Here is a 14,806-nt window from a genome sequence, read left to right on the forward strand (position 1 = left end):
TTGTTGTTGTTGTTGTTGTTATTATTATTATTATTATTATTATTCTTTCCTAGCTCATCAATACAGCTTTAAACCTCACACTAATAAAGATACCCTGTTTCTCCAAAAATAAAAGTGTCTTATATTAATTTTTGTTCCCAAACATGAACTAAGTTTTATTTTCAGGGGATGGCTTATTTTTCCATGAAGAAGAATTCACATTTATTGTTGAACAAAAAATGATATACTGTATAGTAGTTGTCATCACAAACCAGCATAACCAAACAAACTGTGAATCCTATTCAGACTTTCTTGTTACTTCCATTACTTCCATATACAACAATCTATGGTATGTACTTTGCTAGGTCTTACTTTCAGGAGAGGCCTTATATTTAGCAATTCAGCAAAACCTCTACTAGGACTTATTTTCAGGGAAAACAGGGTAAGTACTATAACTGCTGGTGAAATTTAGGCTATTTGATACTGAAATTTGATATAATGTCTATCATGACAAACACAATCTATGTTTTATGCTTCCTGCATTAAAATATAATTTTACCCATGGAGACCTGCTAGAAGTATAGTGGAAGGTACAGTGAGCATTTGGTATCCCCTGTGGTTTGGTTCCAGGACCCCCACAGACACCACAATCTGTGGATGCTGAAATCCCATTATGTACAATGACACAGTATTGTTTAATTATTATCATAAACATGAGTAGAGGAATACAAATCTCGATAATGATATTTCACTTACATTTTCACTTAATATAATATGTATTATTTTCTTAACTTTACCAATCCCATACTTATTTACCACTTGTGTCCAGCAGATATTTTTCCTCCCTCCCTTCGCTCCCCACCCGCCAGGAACAGCTGTATCTTCAATTCAAGTATTATTTTACTTGATCTATCATGAAGAGAGCATGATTCGGTTCTTTAGATTTTTTTTCCTTTTATTCTAGCTATCAGAATTTCCCATTTCGAGTCTCAGTTCTTCTTACAACAGCATGTTGTGTATTTCATCCTTTTAAAAATATAATCCTAGAGCAGTGATTCCCAAAGTGGGCATTACCGCCTCCCGGTGGGCGCTGGAGCGATCCTGGGGGGCAGTGATGGCACCTATTACAACATGGGGGCGGGGCCAGAGGAGGGGCGGGGCCAGAGGAGGGGCGGGGCCAGAGGAGGGGCGGGGCCAGAGGAGGGGCGGGGCCTCTTCTCAAGTGCCGGAGACAGGGCTGAGCACCTGAGGGGTCTGTTAGGACACACAAGGGGTGGAGCTAGAGGAGTGGCCGTGGCTTCTTCCAAAGAGCCCGAGACAGGGCTGAGAATCTATACCTCTCCTGAGGCGCTTGTTGGGACACAGAGGGTGGAGCTAGGGAAGGGAGCAGGGCCTCCTTCCAAGAGCCCGAGACAGGGCTGAGAGTCTATACCTCTCCTGAGGTGCTTGTTGGGACACAGAGGGTGGAGCTAGGGAAGGGGGCGGGGCCTCCTTCCAAGAGCCCGAGATATGGCTGAGCCTCTACACCTCTCCTGAGGCACTGTTAGAACATGGGGGTGGGGTATAGAGGTTCAGCCCCATCAGGCACTTGGGAAGAGATCCCGCCCCCTCCTCTAGCCCCGCCCCCGGTGTCCTGGCAGGTGTCGCAGGACAGGGATAGAAGCTCAGCCCTGCCTCAGAGCTCTTAACTCCGCCCATCCCAGTCCTGGCTGCCCATTTGTGGCCCCGCCCACCTCCCCCTGCCAGCCCTGCATCTTGGACTAGGAGAGAGGTTCAGCCCCGCCCTCTTGAGCAGGAGCCACGCCCACCCCTCTAAGCCACTCCCACCTCTCCAGAGGGTGCTGGGTAGTATTTTTTCTGGAAAGGGGGCTGTAGGCCAAATAAGTTTGGGAACCACTGTCCTAGAGCATATAGTCTGCTTAATATTCAAACCATTTTTAATTCCCATTTTTCCTGCTCTTGCTTGAGCTGCTTCTATCATATATTTTATATCAGCCCATTCATTAGTGCTGCCCTTGCCACCTATTTTCTGAATTAAAAAATCCCGCAATTCTTGCGGACCACTGGTGGCCTGCAGACCACTGGTTGGGAACCACTGCTCTAGCCAGGTAAGTGATAGTTCTTTAAAAAAAAGGATTAAGATATAGTATTTTCGCTGGCCCAAGGATAAGTAAACTCAGGTTTTCTGGGTCAATTTTTTTACATGTGTTTTTATGTATATACAGCATGTTATAGTGCTGTGTGTGATATGCAATTCCTCACCAACATTAAGTATATGTGGTTACCTGTTAGTGGTCTTTGTAAAATGTAAAAATTGCGATTCCTTACGTAAGATGTCAATATATGATAATGTGTCTAGACTGAAGTCTATGTTTATGTCTGAGAATGGAAATGTAATTTATCAATTGATTTATACTAATAAAACAGCCTACATGCTTATTCTCCCAAGCTAAGTAACCTGAAATTCTAAAGCATTGCTTAATATTATTCCAAAGGGAGTGTTGATGCTAATCAATGCCATTTTTCTCAAGATGAAAAATCAGGTACCCAGACCATAAGTGACTGTAAGAAACTTCAGACAGATACAGGTTTCTTGACAAGTGGCAAAGAATCCTCAGTACTTCAGGTAAAAGAAACAAGAGAAAGGAACCACACGTTTCAGGTGTGCTGGCTGCTCATTCTGAGAAAATAAATAATTTCTGATTGAAAATGCATCTTCTACCAACTGCTATTTGCAATTTCACCCTCTCCAAAATGATAAGTCAAAGATTTCCATTTTGCATAGTCTGGCTTTCAGCAAGTGAGAAGAAACTAATCTTCCTATCCAGTTTTTTGGCTCTCTCTAACAATTATGTTTACAAAGTGCTCTTGTCATTTTACAGCAGACAGTAAAATACAGCACTTAGAGCTAAGCATGCTGCATTATATTACACACATCAAGAACTACATAAAGATATATTACATGATGCTTTCAGAAGGATAAATAGAAAAAGAGTATTTTCTTAAAGAGTGGAGCAAAAACAATAATAGTTTACATTAAAGCCTGTTATAAAAAAGGCATTTCTGGGTAATTTTTTAAAAGCTATGGAAGGAGGTACAAATAAAAAATGAAAAAAGCTCCACAAACACAAGCCTAAAACCTGTTGAGGCTGATGGATAATTTGTGGCTGACTTCTCTGCAGGCAATCATCAAACAACGTTTGAAAAACAACTCTCAACAACATCGTCTATTCAGAGAAGCTGTTTAAACAGGTTAGTCACTGTACAGTTGTTACACAAAAGCATTTTTAAAATAATTGTTTTTGTAAAAAAATTCAATTATCTTATTTTGAAAAAACTGTTAAAATTTAAACTGAAATAAAAGCATGTTACATAAAAAGATCCAATAATTGGTAATCTTGCAGCATGAGCTAAACATGGGCTGTGAAATATATCAAAACAGAGCATATGCTGTGTTGGAGAAATAGAGGAGTTTTTTTCACAACAATTCTAATTCTGTGTATCTTGTAGGCTACCTAATAATTTCCAGATTACCTCAACAGTATACTTAAGGTTTTCATGGGCACATGTACAATGCTAAAACTGGAAATGGGTACGGAAGCAGGCACATAAGCCTCATGTCATACAGACACGCATATTAGCTGAGGACCCAGGAATAAACTATACCTTCACAAATCGAGCACTGACCTGATGATAAGCGAAAACCCTGATTTCCAGCCATAAGAGTTCTGTAACTTCATTCAACCAAGTTGGGTTACAGACTTTAACACTAACTTAAGAGGTTTAGAGGACCCTGGCAACAGAACTTACTTTCCATCCCCGCTAATTTTAAAGCTACAGGTAAACGTTCAAGAATGTAAATTCCTGAACAGAGATACAACTGTGACAATGTTTCCTGACTTTAGGCTCTTTGGTTGTTTCTTGTTTGCTGCTTTTATATTACAAATATCTCTTTAAATAGTCATTTGTTTTTCATTCTAACAGTATTAAATGCTTGCTCCACAACCTGATTCTGGAAAGTTAAGGGCCTTTTAGTCTAATACACAAAGCAATCAGTATAAAAACATGCAGAGTCAAAGGTTTTGATTGCCAATGTTCTCTATTAAATAGCATAACATTTAACATCCAGTCTAAAGTATATAGAGGCTTATTATCCCCTACAACAACCAACAAGCCACAATGTCACATTCAATGAAACCAGGAGGCATAACATCACTTCCATTTGTAATTTTCAGCTGCACATATGTCTTTTTTCTGGGTCTCAGGATGATTTATAGGGTAGAAGGAAGCAGAGAGGAAGCATGTTTTTATAGTGGTTTGGGAAATTTTGTGCCAGTTTCACTTGAAAATAGACACGTTTTTAACAAGAGAAGTATTTGGGATCAGGCACTTTGGGGAAGTCTCCTCAGAGATGTGGAAAGTGCACTGCAGCCTTTGTTCATCTATAATCTACTCCAAATTTAATAAAATATTGGATATACAAATTGCAAACTGAGACCAAACTGCAAACTAGGTTGGTTCTGGTCAGGGATTTAAACGATAAGATAAAATAAAGTGAATAACACCATTTATTTTTACATTACATTGTCTTATTGGCTAGATTAACTAACCAATGAATACTATGTAGAAATATGAAACATTGATAGCCAACTTAATTTAAATCCTTGACTTAATTCAAACTAATACACTTTGCAACTTAGTCTTAGTCAGGTTGCATAGCCATGTGCAATAGTGACAGGTCTTCTAAATGTTCGTTAAATTCTTATGACTCATACTGACCTGGGGGATAATGGCTGTTATAATTCAAACTTTTAGCAAAAACCACTGGGAGGTATTTTGCTCCATCCTGCATTCTATCCCTTTTACATTTCACGATAGTACAAGTCAAACCAGTAAATAGTCTATTTCTGTATACAAACTTACCAGCACTCTAAGGCAAGTTCAGTTAGGAAAGAGGCTCTGCTTAAGAAGTTATTAATGTCAATCCATTATTTGGTGCTAACCAAACAAGTACGAAACTTGTATATTCTCTTCTCGCTTCACAAGTTATGATTTGCTCCTTCTTATCAGTCAATCCCATAACATTCATGAGGAATAGAGGAACAGGGTTCCCATAAAATTGAAAAATTGTGAATAGCATTTTTTTAACCTGAGAAACTTATCTCTAAGAATATCTAGAGCATGACCTTGTGGTGAAATGCCAGATTGAACAGAATCATGCTGGAAGACCTAGAGAGGTGCTATCTCTGGGACTCTCTTAGACCCCTTCTACATTGCCATGAAAAATCTAGACTATCTGCTTTGGATTATATGGCAGTTTACACTCATATAATCCAGTTCAAAACAGAAAATGTGGACTATCTGCTTTGATAATCTGGATTATGTGATAATGTAGAAGGGGCCTAAATTCTCTAGGTCCAGTATAATTAGACCGTAGACCAGTAGGACCCAGAGGTTTTTTGAGATAACATTTTAACCAGTTCCATGAATGATCAAATCCACAAAAGTCAAATATGGAGTGCTGCCTGAAGAGTGTTAATCTAACTACTGATGATTTGTTATGAATAACTTTTCAATAACTTTAAAGCATAGGTTCTTTTTATTGCAATTTCAGTGTGAGAGGTATAGCAGAACTTTTACACAACAACTAAGAATGACATTAGACATGCAGACATACAGATTCTATTCAACTACATTGGATTCACAAATGACCTACAGTAACATTGGCTAACAAAGGGGGGTTACATTTTCACTCAGCATTCACACACAACATGCATCCATCTTCATGCATACAAATATTACCATATTCTTTTCTCCCTCCTTGGAAAAGCACCTGTTTAGGCCAGACCCAGCTTCCACTGCAGCCTGCCAACACATAGTTCCAAAATGCCAAAACGCCAAACCTTCAAAATGCATCCTTTTCCCCTAAGAACATTGCAAAGGATCAGGCCCATTTTCCATACAGCAGAACTGACTCCCTGCTACACATCATGACTCCAAAATGCACTCCTTCCTCTTCCCTTGAGAAAAGGAGCAAGTGTCCAGACTGCTTCCTTGCAAATCTGCCTCTTTCCCATACACCATCTCCACTGAGCATGGCGGGTGAACAGTGTTGCTATCTGTCAGACTTTCTGGACCGTCATATGGTCACTTATATAGCAATATTTTGTTGATGTTGTACCAAAGTTGTAAATTAATTATAGACGTCTTCCATCCTGGCTCCATCTCAGTTTCCTGGACCAGATGTTGACTCTTCTTGATTAGTGTTGGCCTTGTGTTGACTTCCTTCTTAACAGTTGTAAACATTTATCTTATCACTGTCAAAGTTCTTATCATAGTTTGCCAGACAGGTCCATTATTTCAGGTCTTATTAGCAATGTTTAATTACAATTCAGCAAGCAGTTAGTAGTTAACAATTGCAGGACTTAATATTTTAGAATGGTCTCTTCAAAATTATTAGGTTTCATTCATTCATCTTCCATACAGTTCCATTCAAACCAGCACATAATATATTCATTTTTTTGTCACAGATGGACTAAGGCTATAATAAATGCACCATTGGAGCAGTGGCTGGCAAACCAGTGTATTTTAAGTTGCCATGAAAGTAGGAGTAGCAGCACAGGTAGCTGGCCTGATGACATCTGTACCCAGAAAACAGCTGCCATTCAGTAGTAGCAAGTAGCCCTGGTGGCACAGTGTGTTAAAGCGCTGAGCTGCTGAACTTGCGGACCAAAAGGTGCCAGATTCAAATCCTGGGAGCGGAATGAGCGCTTGCTGTTAGCCCCAGCTCCTGCCAACCTAGCAGTTTGAAAACATGCAAATGTGAGTAGATCAATAGGTACCACTCCTGCGGGAAGGTAACAGCGCTCCATGAAGTCATGCCAGCCACATGACCTTGGAGGTGTCTACAGACAACGCCAGCTCTTCAGCTTAGAAATGGATATGAGCACCAACCCCCAGAGTCGGTCACGACTGGACTTAACATCAGGGGAAAACCTTTACCTTTTTTACTATTACTACAGAGGCTGGATTGCCATCTACAAGGGCTGCTTTGTGCTTTTCCTACATGGCAGAAGCACTTTGGACTGCATGCCCCCTGGGTTTGCTCTTATTATTATTACAAAGACTGGATGGCCATCTGTTGGGGGTGCCTTGATTGTGCTTTTACTGCATGGCAGAAAGGGGTTGGACTGGATAGCCCCTGGGGTCTTCTACTGAAATACTATTAAGTTTATATTGGTTAAAATTTGTCTTCATGTTAAATACTACATTGTTCTTTCTTTCTTTTCCACTACAAACAAGATATGTGTAGTGTGCACAGGAATTAGTTCAATTTTTTCCAGTTAGTTCACACAAACACATCTGCCACTGGCCTGGCCGTCTATTAAATTTTAAAATGCAAGGTAGCCTGTGTCCAAAAATTTGCCTATGGCTGATAGACATCATATATAATATAATATTGTTTGTCGCTTTGAATCCCACCCATGGAAGAAAAAGGGCCATGGTAGAGCAATGGGTTAAACCCTTTTGCTGCTAAACTGCTGACCTGAAGATTGGCAGTTCAAATCCACAGGACGGGGTGAGTTCCTGCTGTTATACCTAGCTCCAGCCAATCTAGCAAACATGCAAATGTGAGTAGATAAATAGGTACCGCTTTGGCGGGAAAGGCATAAGGATGCTCCAAGCAGTCATGCCGGTCACACAACCAGGAGGTGACAATGCAGGCTCCTCAGCTTGAACATGGAGAAGAGTACTTCCCCAGAGCCAGGAATGAGCACCGTCTCCAAAGCCGGAAATGAAAAGAGAAGTCTTTTACTTTATCTGTATGTGCGTCTCATTGTATTTAACAAGACATTAAATCAGGGGTCCCCAAACTTTTTAAACAGGGGGCCAGTTAACAGTCCCTCAGACCGTTGGAGGGCCGGACTATGAACAAATGCCTATGCGCATGGCACATATTTTATTTTGAGGTTAAAAAAAGAAACAAATACTGCCTCAATGTTAATAATAATAATAATAATAATAATAACAATAATAATAATAAAGAAGGTTGGAAGAAACCCTTGGGCCACTTAGTCCAACCCCCTTCTGCCTTTGTGCACCAAAAGCACAGCAAGGAACCCCTGACAGATGGCCACCCAGACTCAATGTTAATAATAATAATACAACAATGGAGAGGGTTGGAAGAGACCCTTGGGCCATTTAGTCCAACCCTCTTCTGCCTTTGTGCACCAAAAGCACAGCAAAGCACCCCTGACAGATGGCCACCCAGACTCAATGTTACTAATAATAATAAAATAATGGAGAGGGTTGGAAGAGACCCTTGGGCCATTTAGTCCAACCCTCTTCTTCCTTTGTGCACCAAAAGTACAGCAAAGCACACCTGACAGATGGCCACCCATCCTCAATGTTAATAATAATAATAATAATAATAATAATAATAATAATAATAATAATAATAATACTGGAGAGGCCCCACTAAGGCCTCCAGCCCAGGGAGAAATCCGAAATAGCAATATACTCCAGATTTCTCCCTGGACTGGAAGCCTGAGTGGGGAAAGAAACTCTCCCTCACTCAGGTCTCCAGTCCTGGGAGAAATCCGGAGTATATTGCTAATCAAGAATAGCAATATACTCCAGATTTCTCCTAGGACTGGAAGTCTGAGTGGGGAAAGAAACTCTCCCTCACTCAGGCCTCCAGCCCAGGGAGAAATCCGGAGTATATTGCTAATCAGAAATAGCAATATACTCCAGATTTCTCCCAGGACTGGAAGTCTGAGTGGGGAAAGAAACTCTCCCTCACTCAGGCCTCCAGCCCAGGGAGAAATCCGGAGTATATTGCTAATCAGAAATAGCAATATACTCCAGATTTCTCCCAGGACTGGAAGTCTGAGTGGGGAAAGAAACTCTCCCTCACTCAGGCCTCCAGCCCAGGGAGAAATCCGGAGTATATTGCTAATCAAGAATAGCAATATACTCCAGATTTCTCCCAGGACTGGAAGTCTGAGTGGGGAAAGAAACTCTCCCTCACTCAGGCCTCCAGCCCAGGGAGAAATCCGGAGTATATTGCTAATCAAGAATAGCAATATACTCCAGATTTCTCCCTGGACTGGAAGTCTGAGTGGAGAAAGAAACTCTCCCTCACTAAGGCCTCCAGCCCAGGGAGAAATCCGGAGTATATTGCTGATCAACGTATTGCTAAACCTGGAGGAAACACACCTTAGTAATTAATAATTAATTAAATAATAATTAAAATACCTTTTGATCAGCAGTAAAAGGCAAGGCTCCTCCACAGCTTATGCAGGGAGAGTGGGGAGCCAGGTGAGGCTCAAAGGCTCATAGAGCAGAAAAGTGGCCGGGAAGGCGGAAAGGCAAGTCTCCAAGGCTTGTGCAGGGAGCGGGACAACGCAGGAAAGGGAGGAAAGCTGCCGCGGGCCGGATAAATGGCTCCGGCGGGCCGGATCTGGCCCGCGGGCCTTAGTTTGGGGACCCCTGCATTAAATGTTTGCTGATATCTGTTTACATTGTAATGCACTCTGAGTCCCCAAGGGGAGAAGAGTGGAATATAAAGTATTATTATTATTAAAAGTGTGATAAAAATAAATAAATAATATATATATATAAAAATATTTATTGGGGCTCCATGAGAAAGTTTTGCTTCAAAAACGGCTTCACGGCTGAAAAAGAACTCCTGTACTACACCATTGTAGATAATGAGTTTTGGGCATCTTGGGTCCTGGAGCCAACCCCCAACTCCATAAAAGCTCAGGATGTTGGTTCAAGATGTTGCTATTGGAGGGGCACCAATTATCAACATCATAATTACTATTATTGCAGGCCTGTCCCTATGGATCCTGCAAGGGAAAGGAAATACAGTATACTGGAATACAACATGAGTCATACGACGATATGATTTGATCTCTATTATTTAATTTATTTAATCTCTACAACACCTAAATGTTGCTTCCCAGGGTGCAGCTGGACACCACTTCAACGGCTATAGTTCATGGCCATGGAATCCTGGGGTCTGTAGTTTTCCACGTCTTTTGGCCTTCTCTGCCAAAGAGTGCTGGTGGCTCACAAAACAAGAAGTCACTTCACTCCATAGCTTTCCACCACGGCATTTCAAGTGGTGTCACAAACTGCGTTCATTCTACAGCGTAGATGCATCCCCAGGCCCCTTCCACACAGCTGACTAAAATCCCACATTTTCTGCTTTGAACTGGGATATATGGCAGAGTGGACTCTGATAACCCAGTTGAAAGCAGATATTCTAGGTTATATGGCTGTGTGGAAGGGCCCCCAGTCCTAGGCCAATGGCGGGAGAGAGGAGCAGGCGCTGCGGGTGCTACTTACTGCTCTGGTCTCGTAGAGCACCAGCTTCTGCACAGAGCTGATGATGGGGGCCGCCGCCGGCATGGCAACCGCTGGGGAGGGGGCTGCACCTGGCGCCAGGCCCTGAAGCCTCCTTCCCTCCCTCCTTCCGGGGAAGCCTAAGGCTACGGCTCAGGGCCGCATGAGCCCCAAAGCTTTTCCCGCTTCCCTCAAGATTCGAGGGAGACCCCAAAGATTGATAGCATACTGGACGCGGAACCTCCTCTCACACACAGGCCTAAAGGCCGTGCCGCCTCATCCTGCGCAGGCGCAGCACAGCGACGACCGGAAGGCCAACGCGAGCTTCACGTGACTGTCGTTGATGCAGCCGCAGCCATTTTGAGTTTGGGATTCCCTGAGGAATGCCTTAAGTGTGGCCCCGCTCCTAAGTACACTCCGTGTAGGATACCTGCCACGGGAACAGCTGTCAGCCAAAGCAGGATCCACACTGTAGAATGAATGCAGTTGGACATCCCATTAAATGCCATGTCTCAATGCTATGGGATTCTGGGCTTTGTGGCTTTCTGAGATTTACAGAGGCATGACAGTTAAAGCGGCGTGAAACTGCTGTAGTTCTGCAGTATGGATGGTCTCTGATTGTAGGGAAACTTCCCAAACTCTTTGTCCTCCCCTGCCAAAGAGTGCTGGTGGCTCCCCAAACTACAACTCCCAGGGTTACTTAACATTCGGCCGTGGTTGTCAAAGTGGTGCTGAGTCACATTCATTCTAGAGCAGGTTTGGGCAAACTTGGGCCCTCCCTCCAGGTGTTTTGGACTTCAGCTCTCTCAGTTCCTCGCAGACTCGGGCTCTTTCCTTTTCCCCAAGGGAAATAAGCTCCCCTCTAGTAGAAACACCCTAAGTGGATGGTTCAAACTTTTATCCTTTGCCCTGAAGAGGAAAAGGGAAGGACCTGAGGCTGTAAGGAATTGTGGAAGTTGAAGTCCAAAACACCTGGAGAGAGGGCCCAAGTGTGCTCAAACCTGTGCTACAGTGTAGGTGGGTGCAGCCATGGAGATTGTGTCCTGATTGTTTCAATATGTGTTGTGTATAATGCTCTTTTTAAATGGGTGTTTTGCAATATGTTTTGAACTGATGTTTTAATATGTTACATAATATACCCTGTTTCCCCGAAAATAAGACATCCCCGAAAAATAAGACCTAGTAGAAGTTTTGCTGAATTGCTAAATATAAGGCCTCCCCCGAAAGTAAGACCTAGCAAAGTTTTTGTTTGGAAGCATGTCCAGCGCCTGCCAAACAGAAGACCAGAGCATGCAGGATTGGTAAATGTACATACCAGCTGTACATGGAAATAATGGTAGTAACAAGAAATTCTTGATAGGATTCACAGTTTGTCTGGTTATGCTGGTATGTGATGACAACTACTGTAGAGTATATAATAAATGTTCATTTTTTTGTTCAACAATAAATGTGAATTCTTCTTCATGGAAAAATAAGACATCCCCTGAAAATAAGACCTAGAGCATCTTTGGGAGCAAAAATTAATATAAGACACTGTCTTATTTTCGGGGAAACACGGTAGTACTAGTAATAATAATTAAAAACTGAGGCAGAGGATAAAAGTTTGAAGACGACAGCTCATCTATGTAACACGGTTTTTGTTTCTGGATTATAAATGCCGTTTCCTAATTGGTTCTATCATAAAAACATGGGGAAAGTATAACCCAGATGAAAGAGACTGGAAGTTAATAAGTACCCTATTCTATCCCATCCCTTTACCTTCCCCTGCCCTTTTTCTTTCCTTTTTTCTTTTCTCTCTTCTTCCACTTTCCAGAAGATGAGAAACCCCTTCCATTTGGACCTTCCCCATATTTTGTTGGTCAGACTCATTGGAGTCAGTTTTATATATACGTACTTAAAGAAAAAAGGGAAAGATTTTTCTACGTTTCCATCTGTGTTTATATTTAATAAAATTATTTATTTTAAAAAATGGTAAAAGTTTACTTGACTGCCAAAATTCTGTTTATGCAAAACATCTTGCAGCACATTTTGCTGTAGTCTTTCAATGAATATCTCAACCAATGCAACATATTTATTTATTTCCAACATTTCTACCCCCCCCCCTTTCTCACCCAAGGGGACTCAAGGCGGCTTACAGAAACTGGCAAAATTCAATGCCAAAACAAAATTCAATACAATCAAGCAACACATTTAGATCAATTAACATTAACAGTACTTAATAAAAAAATTATACAATGCTTAAAAACATATAAATACTTAAATCCATATGTGTTGTCGAAGGCTTTCATGGCTAGAATCACTGTGTTGCCGTGAGTTTTCCGGGTTGTATAGCTATGTTTTAGAAGTATTGTCTCCTGACATTTTGTCCACATCTGTGGCAGGCATTCCTCAGAGGTTGTGAGGTCTGTTGGAAACTAGTGAAGTGGTGTTTATATATCTGTGGAATGTCCAGGGTGGGGAAAAAAACTCTTATTGGAGGCAAGTGTGAATGTTGCAATTAGCCAGCTTGATTAGCCAGGTGTTTTGTAGTTCAACGCTTAAGCGGCTGAGGGGGAAAAAGGAAAGGGCCTGAGGCCAGGAATTATGGGCGTTTAACTCCAAAACACCTGGAGGGCCCAAGTTTGCCCATGCCTGCCCTAAGTGGATGGTTATCCTTTGTCTCATGGTTATTATTATTGGCTTGGACCTATGGATCGAGTGGGAGAAGGACAACATATTAAAATAAGACATGAATCTTTATTATTATTACTATCATCATTATCTCCCTTTCAGTAGTAAACAAACACCCCTCTCCCCCCAAGCCATTCTGTCAGGCACGAGACAGATTCTGCAAATGAGCCATCCTCGCGCACGGCGGCCCCGTTGATTGGATGAAGAGAATGGGGGCGGGCCCGAAAGGGGCGGGGCAAGGCGGGCGCGGTCTCCTAGGTGACAAGGAAACAGAAATCAGGGCGCCTCAGTGGCTACCCGTTCCTTCGGCCCAACTTCAGTGGGCTTGAAGGGGGTGGCTGGGGACTGGCTCAGGCCCAACGCGCAGTAAGTGCTCCCTGGATTGCCCCTCTGTCCATTTCTGTGGTGGGGGCTCCTTTTCACCCCCATTTGGACACTACCGCCGGAATGTGGGTTGAGTGGCCTTGATGCAAGATTCATCTACATCACGCATGTGCAAACTTGGGCCCTCCATATGTTTTGGACACCAACTTCAACAATTCCTAACAGCCGGTAGGAGTTGGAGTCCAAAACACCTGGAGGGCCCAAGTTTGCCCATACTTGATCTACAATGTAGATTAGATGCAGCTTGACACCACCACCCAATATTAAGTATTCCTGGTAGTTGTAGTTTTATAAGATCTTTATCCCTCTCTGCCTAAGAGTGCCTTTCCAAACTGCAATTCCCAGGATTCCATAGCATTGAGACATAGCAGTTCAAGGGGCGTCGAACTGTATTAAATTTACAGTACAGATAAAACCACACTTTAGTGCCTTATTGCTAGAGCATAGGTCTGTTATTACGACTTAAATCATTATGTATTTGCCATTTGCAATACTCCACGTGACCTATAAGGAACGATAGGGAATCTTTAGTTTCCCTCAGTTTGGATTACAGCTCCCACAGGTTTTCACCCCCAACCACAAACTTTCATGGAGTTGTGTTGTCAAAGGCTTTCATGGCCAGAATCAGGACAGTACATAGAGAACACCACTCAGAAGAAAGGGGTATTGTAGACATGAAACAATCAGGGCCAGCTAACACCTACCAACAAAGAATTCCCCCAGGCTGGAAACAGCCAGACTTTGAAGCTACATTATTCCCTGCTAATCAAGGTGGCCAATTGCAATATTAATACTTGCCTCCAACAGACAAGCATTCTTTCTCCCACCCTGGACATTCCACAGATATATAAACCCCACTTTCCTAGTTTTCAACAGACCTCACAACCTCTGAGGATGCCTGCCATAGATATGGGCGAAACGTCAGGAGACAATGCTTCTGGAACATGGCCATACAGCCCAGAAAACCCACTTTCTGGGAGTTGTTCAGAAGTTCACAAAATGGGTCAGGCAGAAGGTCCTATACCTCTGCTGTCAGGTTAAAACTGCCTCTAGGCCACTGATTCCCAAATGCTGATCCTCCAGATGTTTTGGACTTCAGTTCCCAGAAGCTCTAATTAATTTGGCTAACAATCCAGAATTCTAGTAACTGATGTCTAAATGATCTAGGCACCCAAAATTGGGAACCACTGCTCTAGGCTGATCACCTTGGTTGCCTTTCGAGAGTTTATCCGTGGTCACTGGGGTTTAACAATACACACTCTTGATATCTGCTGGGATTTTGTTCCATGAATACACAAATCTATGGGTGCTCAAGTCATACTATATACAATGACACCGAAAAATTATGTGTCTTACATAAAACAGCAAAATCATTGGATTTTTAAAAATGTTTCCAAGCCCTGGATGGTAGAATTCATAG

At 42.2% G+C, this 14,806-nt stretch overlaps 2 protein-coding genes across 8 annotated transcripts in view; one reads left to right on the forward strand and one right to left on the reverse strand.

Annotated features, from left to right (window-relative positions):
• Positions 1-10,628, reverse strand: part of fig4 (FIG4 phosphoinositide 5-phosphatase) — a 75,857-nt gene extending 65,229 nt beyond the window's left edge. Inside the window, exon 1 of the mRNA XM_003215643.4 lies at positions 10,336-10,628. Within this exon, the coding sequence (XP_003215691.2) occupies positions 10,336-10,398 (63 nt within the window). The 5' untranslated portion in view covers positions 10,399-10,628. The remainder of the gene's footprint in view (positions 1-10,335) is intronic.
• A 2,584-nt stretch (positions 10,629-13,212) lies between these two features.
• Positions 13,213-14,806, forward strand: part of ak9 (adenylate kinase 9) — an 84,044-nt gene continuing 82,450 nt past the window's right edge. For all 7 annotated transcript variants that reach the window (XR_010002324.1, XM_062968997.1, XM_062969000.1 and 4 more), the window contains exon 1: positions 13,213-13,368. The gene's annotated coding sequence lies outside the window, so the exon portion shown is untranslated. The remainder of the gene's footprint in view (positions 13,369-14,806) is intronic.

The sequence above is a fragment of the Anolis carolinensis genome, chromosome 1 (assembly GCF_035594765.1).
Source record: "Anolis carolinensis isolate JA03-04 chromosome 1, rAnoCar3.1.pri, whole genome shotgun sequence".
In the NCBI taxonomy this organism is placed as follows: domain Eukaryota; kingdom Metazoa; phylum Chordata; class Lepidosauria; order Squamata; family Dactyloidae; genus Anolis; species Anolis carolinensis.